At 41.0% G+C, this 17,880-nt stretch overlaps 1 protein-coding gene across 13 annotated transcripts in view; it reads right to left on the bottom strand.

Moving 5' to 3' along the window:
* The window catches only part of PTPRM (protein tyrosine phosphatase receptor type M), a 725,043-nt gene that overhangs the window by 414,501 nt on the left and 292,662 nt on the right, over window positions 1–17,880 (bottom strand). For all 13 annotated transcript variants that reach the window (XM_059724225.1, XM_059724226.1, XM_014606664.3 and 10 more), the window contains one exon: window positions 6,279–6,453. In XM_059724225.1, coding sequence (XP_059580208.1) covers window positions 6,279–6,453 — 175 coding nt within the window. The remainder of the gene's footprint in view (window positions 1–6,278; window positions 6,454–17,880) is intronic.

Below are 17,880 nucleotides of genomic sequence, written 5' to 3'. Positions count from 1 at the left end.
GTTTCACTTTAGGATTAATTTAAATGAAGTGGTCAACACTGTATTTCACTTTTATATAAAAGAATGTTTCAGAAACTAACAGCAATTTTGAAATAAAACCGTTTCATGTGCAATGATCATGTAGTGGTCCGTCTCACTTCTTTACATACTTGTAAACAATGGGTGCAGTAGATAATAGTACCATCAGCGCTTCCACTGCTGTGCAGTTTCCCACTTTGTCACAGACATATGGCATGTGCAGCCATTTTACCATTAGTTTCTGAAACACCCTCATAAAAAGCATGAGGCATCACAAACAACACTATGGAAATCATTTTTCCTCTCAATCTTTGAAGCCCTCTCTAATTATTCAATGGCAGGTGTTTTGGGTGTTAAGCTTAGCAATATCACATTTACAATTCTTTAATAAGATAACATTTGGGAATAACAGACAGCTCTCTGATCTTTTCATGGACTCTATTGGCTTTGTAATAGTCAACCTTGCTCAGCTATAGAACCTTGCTCAGTTTAAGGTAACGATGCTAGGAATCTTCCTGCCTAAATCCAAGTATAATCACAGGGATTGTTTTATGTTTCCTTGGGTTATCTCTCTACAGTCTGCTGGATATGGGAGTCTTTCAACTGACTAAAACAAGTCTTGTTTCTGGCCCCCCAGAACATTTAGCATAGTGCCAGATGTGACACACAGAGAGGTTTACTCATGTATGTAAAGTGGAAGCACATGTAGTAAATTCCAGTTAGTGAAATTCCATCAATAGTGAAGTAGAAAGGAAGAGTTTTAATCCACATTACCATGTAAACTTCACATAGGCCCTACTTATGGAGGAACCTGCATTTGTACTTCCTTAAGCTGTATGGCTATACAACAAAATAAAGACCTTCAATGGGTTTAGCCTGCTTTATAATTAGCATAAGTCAAATCAAGGTAGACCAAGAAACACAATTAAGAGATGCAGAAGCAAAGGAAGTGGTAACAGGCGAGGAAATTTGACAGGCAAAAAGAATTTAAAATGTAGGTGAAAGATCAACTAGACAAGGTAGGTCAGCTCTGGCTCGCACAGAGCTTAGTGGTCTGGTACCAGTTTGATCTAGTCTGACCACAAAAATAATTTTATACCTGGGACAGAAATAGATGCATTCCTTGACAACAAGCAGGGTATGTCCAATGGCCATATCAGACAGAATTTAAATTAATGTCAATGATGAAATAGCCTATTAGGCAAATTTCTATATGTGCTAGCACTATTTAGCAGGCTTTTGAAGTTGGGGCCAGAATTGAGTACAAAAATCTAGGTCCACCTCAAAAATATTTGCTCTTCAAGCCTTTCACTCTGGTTCTTGCTGAACTATCCATTTGCAGGTGAACTAAGATGCGTGGTTCTTTGAAACCTATGTAGGATGTTCTTTCCCCTGATGGGCTGGCCACCTGTTAGAGTGTCTTAGAATTTATTATATTTAAAACTGATCTTTTTTTATTCCAACTATTTTAAAAGATGGTTTAGATGAGCTGCTGACCGCTTTTAATCAGTGGTTTGATATGCCTAACCTGTATTATCTTATCATTCATCTACTATTTGTATTTCAATATTAAAATTACCATTAAAATGGATTTAAATCTGTTTTCTTAGAGTATTTGATTTTGGTCGGATAGGCTTTTTTCAAGCTTTCATTGGTCCCTAGAGCACCGATGACAATCAACAAAAAGCAAGGTGACTGTAGATCATGCTGTGAAATGCATCCTAGTTTAATTTAGGTAGTTTACATGACAAAAGCAGCAAGTACTTAGAAGAATTATTTTCATTGTTACTATTTTAGTGAAAGCAAAGTTTTTTTTAGCATCTCGGGTCCGAGACACTGAAGGAAGAATGTCTTGCACTCAAAAGCTTGTCTAACTTTATTCCAGCTACACAGTTGGTACAATAGAAGGTATCACTCTAAGAAACTCTCGCATGATTTCTGAACCATCACAACTACATCATTCATACACAAAGGAAGAGTCACTGGGCATGTCTACACATCTCTGTATGGTGATGTGTCTATGGAGCCATGCTTTAGTACTTCCTTTAGTACTTCCTTATGGGAGATTACTGCACCGTGTGCACAGCGCGCAGTTAGATTTCACTACTACAGTGACGTAGCTGGTGTAGACCCGAGTGATTGTTATGTCACAATAGCGCACTGTACGGCGACGTAGCACATCACTTTGTTGCTGTAAGGCAATATGTAGATGCACCCACTATTACCCTATTTTCTCCTTTTACCTGCACTCAACAGGTAATAACCATTTTCCACCTTTTACAACCTAGTTCAGATGTTAGCTTATTGAGTAATACATATTTTTCCCCTATTATTTAGGTCAAGCTGTGTCTACTTCTCCCCAAGACCTGAGGAGGTTTATGTCCAAAAAGTTTGTCAAACCTCCCTCCCAACTATCCAACTGATACATTACCAAGAAAAGAAATGAAAAAAAAACACCCCAAAAACCCCTTAACCCTTGCCTGTCATATATTTCCTGGACTATCACAGGTAGGACAACATTCCAAACCCGCTACAACTTTACTTAAGTCAAGGATTCAGTAACCATAATAAAACATTCACTATATGCTAAACTTAAAGGGTATGCAATTTTTAAAGCTTATGAATACTGAGTTTGACTCTCCTGTCAGTCCTAGAAATGTAATTCAACAGTAACTCCATGAAAGTCAGCCAAGTTACACCACTGTAAATGAGAAGAGAATTAGGCTCATTGTTTCCACAGAAGTGCGGGGAGTAATTACACCACTATGTCTACCTATACTATTATTAAGCCATCAGTAATTCCCAAGCATACTAAGCACTACAGTACAGGTAAAAGTACATTTTTTTTTGGTTTATTGATGGTAATGGAACAAAAATAGAAATACCTGAACAGAAATCAATTAATTTTCTCTGAATTCTGCTGTATAATATAGCAGAAAGCAGCTGAACAAATTACAAAAAGCATTTTTTAGTATTAGACCATCAATAACAAAGTATATTTACAAATGATCCCTTTATAATGCCTTTTCCGTATAGACTTATAAGGTTTTACAGCACATTATTCAGCATGGGCTTTTTGGTTTAGTAGGAATGACCTGGTCTCATTAAAGCAAGGGATCAAGCAACAGGTATTACCATGATTACTTTATCATGCTGCAACTGGCTAATGGGGTTAGGGGCAACTGTCAGGCTACTCCGTGTAAATTTTCTGGAAAATCTGGGTAGATCCAAGTGCTATAATGATATGCTAAACAATTTCAGATATAGCAGACCAAAAACAGTGGCAACATATTAAAACATCTCAAATAAGGTGGTGTATTAGGAAATACTTTTTGTGAATGTCTATTGACCTCTTCCTAGTCCTTTTAAAATATCTCCTTCTGTTATCACTGCTAGAGTCAATCATATCTTCCTGTACACTCCCTCCTTTCCTTGATTTTCTACTGAACTATGTTCCCACGGTTTCCTTTTACCTTACTGACTCAACTTTCAAAATTTCCTTTAAGGCTCTATCTCCCCACCTACCTCCCCCCTTCATTGGAATCTCATGCACTTCCATTCATGGCCACCTCCTTGTTTCCCTCTACTACATGCTCTCAAGTGTAGACTCATTCAAACCCACATGTTCAGATATTTCTTATGATACTGACCTCTTCCCTTAGATTCTTTCCTTTTTTCATCTGTAGATTCAAATTGATTATCCGTGATTGACTACAGATTTTGTATTAATACTTCTGTGTCAACTGCGTTCGTGTTGTTATAATGTTGACTCAGTTCACCTCATTATTTTGTGCAGAGAATGAAGGGTTAAGTGCAGGGATGGCTACATGCAGGAGAGGACAAAGTGGAGCTTTAACATCAACAGAGCCCTGATGAGCTTTGTTGACATACCCAGGGCAGCCCCTGGGCTCCTGGTCTAAGCACAGCTCCCCCTCCAATCACTCCAGAGGCTGCTGCCATTAGAGTCTCTGGGCTCCCATTTCCTCCCTCCTCCTGCTTCTGCAGCCTGTCCCTGCCCCTGAGGGCAGGACAGCGTGGCATGGTCCATCAGGCTGAGGGAGTCCACAGCCAGGCAGCTACATAGGGATGGGACCCAGGAACCCTACTCCTGATGCACTGGGGAAAAACAGGGAATTTCCTTCCTCTCCTCACGTTCCCTGCTGCCCGAGAGAATTTCAGGATGCATTCTGGCAGGGTAGGAGTGTCCCTGCTCCCTGCTCACATGGTGGGGGTGGGGGGGGAGGGTATAATTTCTTTTGTGCTTCTTGCTACTGGGTAGGGGGAACAAATCTGGGGCGTAGATCTATTCTATGCTGAGGCAGGTATTTCCTTCTATTCTTTTTCAGATAACTTTACAGTAAGATGGAGCAATACACCCTGGGATGCTGGAACATCATCAGATAGCTTTCATGTAATGTATTCCTTGCTACACATGCAAATTAAAGCTGGATAGAAACCAACTATAAAGATAGTACACATTTTCAAGCTCCAGCTTTATAGCTGGTTGGACCTTTTTATGGCATGATTGGTATTCTGTATATGTAGCTGGTCTGTTAACTGCACAATGAACCAGTTAGTCGTGTAATAGCTGTAACATGTAGAGGGTCCTAATTCCATCTCATCTTTTCTCCTAATCATTTTCTTTGTATACCCTTCATAATCCTTTTTTCATACAAGCCCCTGCATCTCCCATGACTTCTGATCATAGCCATAGAGATCTCTTACGTTTCAAATCCCTCCTTAAAGCATAATCTCTCTATATGGATTTAAGAAACAAGGTGTTTGCTCGAGCTTTGGTCTCCAGTATTACCCCCTGCCCAATTTGTTGCTTCTCTGTTCATATTGTATTTCTTTGAATAAAACTATAAAGGTCTTCAGGTGACCTCTGTATAGTTCCAAGTAGGTTTACAGCAGTATACAAAGAAGGTAGGAAGAGGATAAATATACATTCTAGATCAATTAAATAGTAAGTCTCTCTACCTAGCCCAATGTATTTGTAATCTGAGCTATGCAGGCTGTGGATATTCAGAGGAATATTTCCATTATTCCAAAAAGGAACACTTCCATTTGGGGGAAGTGTTAGCCCTCTGGCTTAAGGATAAAATGTAAAAGCCATGAGCAGAAGCTGCAGAGCAATATTTAATTTAATTTTCTCTGTCCTGATAGTGGATCTCTCTTCTTTGTCCCCACCAGGTGCCATGTGGCCCACTGCACTGGATCCCAAAAGAAGAAAGGAAAAAACCCTGCTTAGAATAGTGATGTTGTTTTCTAAAAATTGATATTATGGACAAGGAAAAATTCTCTTCCAGAACTTCCAAGTAGATCTTAGCCACCAAATATTGATTTTTTGTTAGGGAGAAAGTCTTTCTTCTCCTGCCAAAGAAGACACCATTAATATTGGACGGAGAGAAAATATATTATGGAAGGATGTAAAACCTAATATTCCCAGTCAACTAAACATCAATCATATAGCAGTTGACCCAGCTCCATTTCAGCTCCACTTCAGGAAGTGCATATTCCCCATAAACAGCCTCTGACCAAGACAAAGACAGGAATAATGGACTTTGGAAAGGGCAAGTTGTGAACAGAAAATATTTGATATGATAGATTATTTGGCTAATGACCTGTCTGTGGGCTACCTTGCATGCCTGACTGTCAAACAGCTCTCCCAAGATCCAACTTGTCTTTCTTTAAAAATCTTACTAACATATTCACTTAAAAACCCAGTAAAAAATAAGACATAATCAAAGTATATTTAAATACATTTAAGCAATATAATAATATTTGTACTGTTTTCTGTAACAAACTGAACATTGCATATGCATTCTGTTTACATTTTAAAAGTTTCCTGATGTTTATAGAACCTCCCATATTCTGAATATATGTATTTAAGTGTTCTCCCTTATCTGTAAATAATTCTCTCTTAAACCACAGTTAATATATTTTTAGAATGCAATCTCCACAAGAGAGATGAGTTGCCAAGAACATATTTATATCTCTTTTGAAAAAAACATGCAAGTACACATTTATGAATATACATTATATATTTAAATTGTATTTTTATTATACAAACAGAAGGTGCATTTAATGCCTCCTCACAAGGGCCTTTCCCATAATCTTTTGCTAGAGATATACATACAAGAGGTTATTTTATTACACTCCCTTTTGACTTTAGTGGGTGATAGGTGACAATTATTAATTAACTGTATGGTATTATTTTAGGTATTAAATATGTACATGCATATTATATTCCAAAGTACCTTTGACTACCAGTTCTGCATAGTTGGATACTCCCACTCCTCCTTCTGTGCGAATCATGCAGCGGTAATTGCCAGCATCCTGTTTTGTGGCATTTACCACATTAAAAGAAGCTACAAATCGACGAATGTTAGACACCTTAATTTCCTTCAAAGATGCATCTCTCACACTCATTCCCTAGGAAAAGAAAATAAAAGTAAATGTATTGTTTAAATAAAAATTTAGAAAAATAACTTTATTTCTTCAAGTCTATCAAGTCTTCAAGTCTAGCTGTACTTCTTCAAGCTAAAGGGAAAGTGATGGGGGAGGAGGGAAAAGCATAAATCCATACCATAAAATTTACTGATATTTCCAGTGTTAAGAGTTTTATTCCATCCCACTAAGTAAAAACATTCATCATCAGTGGGCGACCATTCATCTGGAACAGCTGGCAGAGCTCTTCTCAACCCCTTTAACTGATGCACACATTTAAGAGCAATTCGGCATTTATTTGCTTGGTTTAATTTTTATTCAAATATCAAAGGATTTCCATTTTTGTTAATGGGACAACACAACTAAGTATGACTAACATCTCATGAGCTGGTTAGCCATATTAGTCTGAAGACAGGCAGAAGGTAAAGCAGAAGAAAACCTTAGAGTAACTAGGTCTGACAGACATGAGTTCTTGTGGGCAGCCACCTAACCTGACACTACAAAAAGGACTGGCAGAAAGAGAGGGTTTTTATAAAGAAGGGAAAGGGAACTGATTTCAAATTCATGATGCCATTCATTCATTTACTTACGGATTACCCTACCTGTCCAGTGTGGAGGGCAGAGGGACACTGTAAACAGGTGATGGTATAGATGACATTGGTGGTGAAAGAGGTGAATGAACCCCAATCCTCCCACTTAGGGGAGGGGGTACTGCTAAGAGAGGTAAAGGGTGAGTTGATAGGATCAACTGAGATGAACAAGACAATTAACACCTTGAGACACTGGGGTTCATTGAACTCTTCCTCCACCAATGTCACATACATCTGCTGTCCACATTGGACAGATGGGATAATCTCTACATGAATGAATGAATAGATACTGATTCAAAATCAATTAAAAAAACCCAACAAAAGCCCATGGCAGAACACTTAACTGTTCTAGTTATTCCATTGATGACCTCGGAGAAGGTGTCATTAAACAAAAGAATTCTAGAACCAACCTGAATGTGAAATTGCAGAACAAGAAATCTTCCACTGACTGGACTGTGTTAAATATGGACAATAGATTCTTATCTGATTACCTGAACTAGCTGTTAACTCCAGCGTCCCTCAAGGTCTTAACTGCCTTGGTTCATCTCAATTGATCATACCAACTCACTTTTTCTCTTAGCAGTGTCTCTTTCCCCTGTCCCTTTCTCTTCTCTATAAACCATCTCTTTCTGCCAGTTCTCTTTTAACATGTGATGAAGTAGGTTGCTGCCTAGAAAAGCTAACATCTTTCTGAACTAGGAAGTCTCTAAGGTGCCACCTTGCCTTTCTTCTGCCATAAGCAGATTTCAGGACTGATTGTGGAAGAAACTACATCTATTATACTTGTAATAAACCAGCAGGGAATCTTCAAGGACCTTTAGTGACTGGGAATTTTTCAACGCCAAGATTACTGTTATTGGAAAAAGTGAATTCATCAACAGAAGTGTTAATAAAAAAGTATCTGTTTTGACAAAAATGTAGCATTGTCAAGAAATCTCTCTCACCACTGAAAAATTCAGAAGAAACTCTGAGGACAGGCTTGCAGAGTTTCAAGCTCCCAAAGCCATTTTTTTCTGCAAATAGGTATACATAATTTAAATAGTATTTGTTCACATTTTTGTTACAGTCTTCTGCCCTTATTTAAGAAGGCAGAGTAGGCCCTGTTTACTTATTTTAGAAGGCAGAGGCGTGCCCTGCCTAACTGGTACAAACTGCCCAAAAGAGCTGGTTGATCCTGTCCGTTTTTCTATGCTAGGAATTTTTAGTTCGTACTGCAGAATTTAAGACGTATTAAGAAAATGCTGATATCAGTTTGTTAATTTAGTTGTCAACATATTGAAAGTAAGTTTAAAATGCTGTTTATAGCCATGGAAAGCCACAAATAATGGACACATTAAATTGGATTTTGTATATAATGCACAAAACAAAAGTCAATGTTAATCACACAATTCATGCCAAAGTAGTAGGGTATTAAACAGTAAATAATGATTTTTGTTATTTTAATAAGTACAGTAATGTATAGCCATTTCCCTTTCAAACATACATTTTTGTAATAGCCTGCTTATTTAATAAATGATACTTTGTAAAATCCCTGAAGCAGAAAACAGTGCTGGAACTTTGTTCAAAGTCCCTCTTTTTGAGCATTCTTGACCCCCTTTCTACAATTCCTAGAAATCTATGATGCAGATAACTTGGTTTCTCTACTAGAAAGAGATTAATCAGTTACAGTAAAAAGATGTTGAAAATGACTTACTAAACCACCATTTTAGTCCCTTTGTCAATCACAGTTGTGATGTCATCTAGCAGAGAGACCAAGCAGCTAGCTGATCCGACCAATTAAGATTTATGAAAATGAATAGCTTTTGACAGCAATACCCATGTCATTTTTAAAACAGGAGCCACTTAAGCCTCATTATAAATTTACTTAGCAACCGTATCTCCCACTGATATGGAATTCTATTTAAACACAGCACCTATGTATTACTTATATAAATATCGCACACATACGCACACACACTTTCTAACCAAAAAGCGAATATGAAAATGTAACTTAGTTACAAATCAGAGGCAACTACAAGATCATGTCTTGTGGATGGCATGCGGTTTTTAAATTGTAAAGTAACAATGGAAGTAAAACAGGTAGTATAGTCAGGGTATATTTAAACTACAGAGTGCCAGGTAGCATACCTGAGTTTGTTTCAGTAATGAAAACAGTCCGTCTATAGCAACATGAAGCGAGGTATGGGATAGTTTACCCATCTGAGAATCAGGTTAAATTAGACCACATGGACCTCAGTAGGATTGTGCGAAGCTTCGGTAGCTGATTCAATTTGGCAGAGATTTGGCTCGATTTAGCAGCAGAATCTCCGAAAATTAATCAAATCAGGAGACTCTTTAATCTTTTTTAATTGAATCGGAACCCTCCAGATCGATTTGGAGAGATTCGATGATTCAGACATAGACACAGCTTTATATGTTTTTTCTACATACCTCAAGGTACCAGGTAGCTTGTGAATGCTGAGATGATGGGGCAGATGGAGTATCCCATGAGTATCGCAGGGGTCCCTAGCGTGCTTGGCGGTGGACCCTGAAGTGGACCAGAAGCACTTCTGGTCCGCCACGGAGCGCGCAGGGGACCCCACCCCCCCTGACTCAGAGACTAGTACCTCCTGGGAGGCACCCAAGGTCCCTCTGTGGCTGATCATCGATCCAGGGGGTCTGGGGGGGCCCCCGTGCATTTGGCAGTGGACCTGGAAGTAGACTGGAAATACTTTGGTGCTCCGGTGAGATGCTCCATCCGCCCCACCATCTCAACATTCATGAGCCATGCCTGGTACCTCGATGCATGTAGGAAAGACATTTAAAGCTGTGTCTATGGCCGAATCGCTGATTCTCTGAATCAGCATTGAATCTTCAGATTTGGATTTGGCTGAATCAAATAAGGACAGTGATCCGAATCAATGAATCGAATCACTATCCCCTGATTCGGGCTGAATCCAAATCGAATATAGCCGGTTTTGCACACCCCTAGAGCTCAGTAGATCCCTACTATTCTGCCTGCAATACCCAAATTATCTGGTTCAAATACTAGCTCAGGTATCTCTAAGCTATGCTGCAGCCTTCAGGGTGTACATACACTTAGATTAAAGTTCCAGTCCATCTTGAATTCAAAAATATTGTGTCTGTTTCCAAAAGAACTGCAACACTATTAAAACATATGTAAAATTAGTTCTAGGCAACACAGGCATGTCTACACATTCATTAATGCATCTTAGATACTGCACATTTTAGTACTTCCTTAATAAAGTACTAACTAAATGTACAGTACCTAGAATTACCATGCAGTAGTGCTAGCACACAGTTATTTAATGACGCTTACTACACTTCAGCCTAATAACACTGAGCAGTAGTTTATTAGCACATTTTTTGCCATGACACACTACTGAGCAGTAAGCATCTCATGTAGATGCACCCACAGTGCAGTTTCTCCATGACATAACAATATGATCAGTTTGACCTGCAGGAGAAACAGTGAAGAGAGGGCAACTCTAATCTTGCAGGAAAACAACAGATTATATTTACTCCCTGACCTGTAGTTACCAAGAGTAGAAAAGAAATAGAAAGTTTTGTGACAGTGCAGAAGAGAGGGAAGAGGTCAAAAAAACCTCCCAACCTCTCTCCTTTCACCCTCCTAAAGGAACAAGACACAGTCATATTTCCTGCGTGGTGGAGCTCCTGCTAATCTACCTGACAGGGCACTGGAACAATGAGAGTCAGTGATATGACTTTAGACTGTATTTGCACACATCAATCTGGGGAGGTGGCTAGGCACGCAAGAGAAGGCTAGGGCAGTGGTGCTCAACCTCTTTCCGTGGCAGCCAGGATGGGTAGTGCCCAGTTCAGGCAGGGGCCACATGTGGCCAGTGGCCCTGATCCTGCAGCTGAAGCAGGTGCAGTGGGGCCCCATCCAGCCACGTGGAGGCTGCAGTGGGGATTTTGGCCTGATCCAGCCTCATGGGGGAAGGGGGCATGGCCCAGCCTGCATCCAGCCCTGCAAGGACAAGGGGTCATGGCCCAGCCCTAACCCAACCTTGTAGGGGGAAGGGAGCAAGGCCTGGCTCCATTCACCTGAACAAGTGTGAAAGGAGAGTGTCCTAGCCCCAAGTCCAAGCCAGTGGTGTGGATAGAAGGGGGTGTGGCCTGGCTCAGATCTGGCTGTCGGGGATGGGGAAATCTGGCAGTGGGAAACAGTGGCCACTGCTCCCACACCACCAAATTTCCCAACTTATGGGGATCCTCACTGGCCAGATGCAAAGGCTCTACAGGAAGCATTTGGCCCGTGGGCTACACATTAAGCACCCCTGGGATAGACCATGTAAAGGAATGGTACATAATAAATAGGATTTGGTGAAGGGGTTGTACCTATAGACCCAAAAGACATTTTTTGATTTCTCTCTACGGTGATGAAGCTCAGCCTATAATTTAAACACAGTATGCTGGTGGCTATCCACAAAGGACATTGTTCCAAGATGAGTACTAAAGAGTACATTTTTCATCTCTTCTTTCCATGCACATGTGAAACAAGAAACTGGAACAATCTATCCATTATGAGACATTATACGATCCTTTAAACCCCCTATCAAGTTTTCTGGGGGAAAGTTGCATGTGTATGTGAGAAAATAAGGTGCATAATATCCTATCTTTTTGTTAAATAGACAATATGCATGAGCTCAAATGGAATTCAGATTGGCTCTAGAGATGATCTTGCACATTTTCAGCTCCTCTAGGAATTCCACCATAAAAATCTAGCAAACAGGTTATTACTTATTTGCCCCATTCACAGAATGAGTTCCTTCAGTGCTATCTTTATAACAAAGTCAAAAAAACTATCAAATATTATTAAAATATTAGTAACTATTAATTTTAACTGACAATTTAAAACCATTTTTTCCAATTAAAGGGGTCTAGAGCTGATTTACCCATTTAGTCAGACTGGCAAAACTAAAATGTTCAGAAAAGAACCCATTAACATCAATTTTTGCAGTAGATATCAAAACAAACAGATCTACAAAACAAACAAATTTTATTTTTTTTGTCTTCTTGAAAAATCATTTCTAAAGAAAACTTAGTGCCAGGGGATGGCACCAGACTGGTAGATCAAGGAACTGCATTCCTGTTTTCCACCCAAAAATACATTCAGAAAGAGAAAACTTTCCCTCCCCTCCCCCCAGCTTTGACCCAGCAGGGTCCATAGCCGATGTAGAAAGGACCAGTAATGAATGAAAGCATAAAATAAATTAAATAGGAGTTAAATTAAAATAAATTAAATAGGGGGCTGGCAGCACCTCACCAAAAATATCCAGCTTTCTTAGTTTATAAGGAATTTGAGACAAGTAGTTAGCTATGTTAGCCTGAAGTCAGGCAAAATGCAGGGTACATTTATACAACGAATCTGGTCATAATCCAAGGCATGAGGTGATACAAAATAGATAAAAAATAAGATTCTAATGGATGCAGAAGATCCCTTTTCAAACAGTTGTCCAGAGAGTGTTTAAAAAATAGCAACCAGAAAGTGAATCAGTGACTAGGATTTAACTAGTGAGTCTACTAGAACAAAGTTCTCTCTTAAACCAATTAGCCAGCATATGTTAATATTTGTGACAGTCGGGAGAAAAACCTAACTTAACTTGAGGGTATACAGAGGTTGAAAACCCAAATTATTTACTCCAACATGAATTCATAAAGGCAATTTGAAGTATTTTAAACTTCTGAGAATGTTTCATTTTGGGCAAGCTAAAATAAGAAGAAATAGGCTGATGCTTATTTAAATAATACTTACAGTCTCCTTTATGCAGTGAGCTAACTAATTCTTTTAAATGAACGGCAATTTACCAGCAAAGAGATACATATTAAACCTTTCAGAAATACATTTAGCAAAAAGCGAAGCAGTAATTTAAGGGGATTGAAATTCTAGGATGTTAGCTTTAGCACTTTAACTAAATTAATCAGTTTCAAGGCATTTTTGAACTCTTCTGCCAGTGCCGGTTTAAAAGGAAACCTAGGTCAGTCATCCTTCCTGTCCACACAGGTGGATTAAGCAAATTTTCATTTATTTAATAAAGAAAGTCTGTGTTATCCTCCATTCAAATATGCACATTTATAAAATGATTATTAGAGTCATATCACTGGGATCACTAATATCATGAGTGCCAGAAGTAATTTGGTTTAAAACATGTATATAATCTAAATCAAACAGTAATTTCATACCTCAACAAAATTGCCCTCTAGAGTTCATATTATCATACTAATAATTAAGATAGTTGGACCTATGTCTGAATTTCCAGAACTGCCTTCATACCCAAAGCAACTATTCTTCAATATAGATTAGAAGAGATTCTGTGATTATCCTGCATTTACTCTATATGTATATCAAGCAAATGCATTTCAATCAACTAATGAAGTCATGTCTGAAAGACTGAAATTCTAAATATTATGGTTCTATTTGGGATAATTTTATTACTAATGCAAGCTGAACATGCATTGCATCAGTGTAATTATCAGACAATCAACTAAAATAAATAAAAAAACTTTAGCAAAGGTTCCACATTATGGTGTTTTAATTTTTGATATTTGAGGTTTCTTCCAAAATTGCAGTGTGATCTACATGGTTTTAGAGGATAGTTGAGGGAGCACACCTCAAAGAACATCTGCTCCCATTCAGTACCTCATGTGAAGAAGGAGGGAGGGAAGGAAGGTGGGAGAGAGAGAAAGAGAGACGTAGTGCTTCAACAAGGGGTTGGCAAAATATGGCCCGTGGTGCGTCTTTGTCTGGCCTGTGCCAGGTTCCTTGGTCCCATCTGGCTCAGGCATAGTGCAGCCATGGCACATCCTGCTGTCCCCAGGGAACAGGAAATATTTTATCTTGCTCACAAAAACAGACAGCACTAAGCAGCAAATCCATTGGGTGATCTGTGAACCCAGCTCCTCAACCTTTGGGAAGCAGAGTTCAGTATGACAGACTCTGAAGCAGGGTGAGGGGAACAAGGACCAAAGCCTTCTGGAATGCTGGAAGACTGAGCCATGCTCTGTCGTGCTATGCGTAACTGTACAGGCATTACATGTGGCACTAAAAATCTTTGTGCTGCTAAGATGTTGCTGAGAGAACTACATTTCATCAAGGAATCACCATACTTTTTCAGCAAGAAATGGCTTGAATGACTGTATGATCACTATCTGCAGCACTAACAGGGCTTGTTTCTCACTATAATTGTAACACCTATACAAGGCTTAAATCTCTGTTTTTTTCAGTGTAACTGAATATTCAATAAATCCATCAGCTAATATGTTAATACTACAGAAGTTACACATCTAACAGCATTATTAGCAAATATTTATTGATGACACGGTGATCCCAATCATCTAAAAATGCAATTGCACAGACAGAAACAGAAAGTAACATGGGTACTCTTACCCTTTCTGGAGTCATTAAGCTAAGTGTAATTTTCCCAAAATAACTGCTGTGCATTTATGTATTAAAGTTACTGTGTACCATGCTGACAAGAGGCAATATATTAAGTGTTTTTTTCTTAGAAGAAATTTCAGGATAACTAACACGTTTTAATTTTTTTAACAAATTTTGAATGCTTACCAAAACTGTAAAGCTTTCCATCATTTTTTAATACAGCAGAATAGAACAGAATTGAATCAAATCCCCTTGGAAATAAGAATAGCTCAGCAATATAAGAAACATGGACAATTAGGAAATATCATCCTAAAGATAAACTTTTGGCTTTTTGGTAAAAAAAAAACAAACCCCACGAATGTAGGAGCAGCCTTATATGATTCTAGCAGACACAGTACATACCTTATTAACATTTCTGATGTTGAATAAACAAGTCTACTTATAAATCTATTCGGCTAATCAAATAAAATTCATAAGCAGACAACCACAGATATCATAGCAGTCTTTTTTAGACATAAAATACTTCAAGTTTCACCTACCTACTTATTAAAAATTATGAGAGCTGGGATTACTACCTTGTGAGGAAGCAATCATGAAATATAAATGATTTACACATTGTCCACTTAGGAGCTCTATGTACAACTATTTCCTGAAAGGGTTTGGGCAAAAAGGTTCTCTTCCATTTGCCTGCCTCTTCCATCCACGTACATCATGGTAGCTAACAACTTCTTCACATAGAAAGTGTTAACCATGAATGACTCATGCCCCCGGCAGCTGGGGGAGTATGGCAGCAGCAGGAGTGTGGCAGCGGGAAGCTCCTGCAGACACTGCTGATGCTGGTGGCAGCGAGGCTGGAAGGTGGTCTTTCACAAGTCCCATGGGATGCCCCTGCCCATTATGGGACAGGGAGGCCCGGGTGAGTGAGATTCCTTACCCTCCATCAATGCTGACCTCGTGAAGGAACACCTTGAGAGGCTGGATACCTTCAAGTCAGCTGGCCCTGACAGCTTACACCCCAAGGGTACTCAAGGAGCTGGCGAGCATCATAGCTCAGCCCCTGGCAGGATGTTTGAGAACTCCTGGCACTCTGGTGAAGTGCCCAAAACCGGAAGAAAGCCAATGTGGTGCCTGTCTTCAAGAAAGGGAGAAAAGTAGATCTGGAAAACTACAGGCCCATCAGTCTGATCTCTATCCTGAGGAAGGTCTTAGAAAAGATTATCAAAGAGGCCATCCTTAACAGACTGGCCGATGGCAACATCCTGAGGGACAGCCAGCACCTGTTTGTTGTGGGTAGGTCTTGCTTGACTCATCTTATTTCATGACCAGGTGACCTATCACCTGGACAAGGGAGAAGAGATTGATGTCATATAACTTGACTTTAAAAAAGCCTTTGATCTGGTATCCCATGATCACCCGTTAGCAAAATTGGCTAACTGCAACCTTGGCCTCACCATGATCTGCTTGGTGGGGAATTGGCTCCGTGATAGGACCCAGAGGGTGTTGGTTGATGGAAGTCTATCGTTGTGGTGCGCTGTGACCAGTGGGGTCCCTCAAGACTCTGTCCTTGGGCCTATACTATTCAACATATTCATTAATGATGTGGACATCAGTGTCAGAAGCGGACTGGCCAAGTTCGCTAACGACACCAAACTCTGGGGTAAAGCGCCCACACCTGAAGACAGGAGGGTGATCCAGGCTGACCTTGACAGGCTCAGGAAATGGGTGGATGAGAATCTGATGGTGTTTAACAGTGAAAAATGCAAGGTTCTCCACCTTGGGAAGAAAAACCTGCAGCATGCTTATAGGCTCGGCAGTGCTACGCTGGCTAGCACTATAGAAGAAAGGGACTTGGGGGTCATGACTGACCACAAGATAAACATGAGCCTTCAGTGTGATGCTGCAACTAGTAATGCAAGCAAAACGCTGGCTTGGATCCATAGATGCTTCTCAAGCAAATCCCGGGACATCATTTGCCCATTGTGTTTGGCCTTGGTGAGGCTGCAGCTGGAGTGCTGTATCCAGTTTTGGGCTCCACAATTCAAAAAGGATGTGGAAAAACCTGAGAGAGTCCAGAGAAGAGCCACACGCATGGTCAGAGGTCAGGAAAACAGACCTTATGAAGAGAGACTGACAGCCATGGGACTCTTCAGCCTGGAAAAGCGCAGGCTCAGGGGTGATCTGGTGGCCACCTAAGTTTATCGGGGTGCTTACCAGGATCTGGAGGAACGTCTGTTCACCAGAGCACCCCAAGGGATGACAAGGCCGAATGGTCACAAACTCCTCCATGACCGTTTCAGGATGGACATAAGGAAGAACTTCTTTACTGTCTGAGCCCCCAAGGCCTGGAATAGACTGCTGCCGGAGGTGGTTCAAGCACCTACTTTGAATGCCTTCAAGAGACATTTGGATGTTTATCTTGCTGGGATCCTATGATCCCTGCTGACTTCCTGCCCCTGGGGCTGGGGGCTGGACTTGATGATTTTCCAAGGTCCCTTCCAGCCTGAATGTCTATGAATCTGAGTCTCTCTCAGCCTGAGCACGGGGAGCAGGCCAGCCCTGCTCATCCCACTGCCTGGCCAGCTACCACCCATGCATGCTGGGCCAGGCTCCTCTCACTGACAGGGCTCAGCTTCCCCATCACTGAGTTGTAGCTGCTGGGGAGAGCTCCACCCCCATGGGCCAGCCCAACCATGCAGCTGCCTTGGCCAGGGCTGAGTGAGGCTGCCCCAAGCTGTGGGGGCAGGGCCATCTCTAGTGGCTCCAGCTCAGTGACAGCTACTCCCTGTGCCCAAGCTGGGCCAGGCTGGGCAGGAGCACACAGCCCCCTCCCCAACCCACAGCGGTGGGGGGAGGGGGGCTGCTCTGCCCAAGCTGCATTCCCCTGGGGGGTGGGGGGGAGTTAACCCCCTCCCTGCCTCCTTAGTGTTAATGGGGCTGCAGTCCTTGCCAGTGGGACAGGGAAGGGAGGGGGGGGAAATAAACTTCCTCCTGGGCACCCTGACAATGGCTGCTGCCCTTCCCCCTCCCCTTGCTGCTCCAGCAGTGGGGGCTGGGGCATGGCCAGACACTATGCTAGCATGGCTCACATTTGAGAGAGCCCAGCAGGACAAATTATGCTGAGGGGAAATCAGCACGGGTTCGTGGCAGGCAGATCGTGCCTGACCAATCTAGTTTCTTTTTATGACCAGGTTACGAAACGCCTGGACGCAGGAGGAGGGGTGGATGTCGTATACTTAGACTTCAGGAAGGCCTTCGATACGGTATCCCACCCCATACTGGTGAACAAGTTAAGAGGCTGTGATGTGGATGACTACACAGTCCGGTGGGTGGTGAATTGGCTGGAGGGTCGCACCCAGAGAGTCGTGGTGATTGGGTCGGTTTCGACCTGGAAGGGTGTGGGCAGTGGGGTCCCGCAGGGTT

Source organism: Alligator mississippiensis, chromosome 3, assembly GCF_030867095.1.
Source record: "Alligator mississippiensis isolate rAllMis1 chromosome 3, rAllMis1, whole genome shotgun sequence".
Classification (NCBI taxonomy): domain Eukaryota; kingdom Metazoa; phylum Chordata; order Crocodylia; family Alligatoridae; genus Alligator; species Alligator mississippiensis.
The sequence above is the reverse complement of the archived record's forward strand: the minus strand, read 5'-3'. Positions and strand labels throughout refer to the sequence as shown.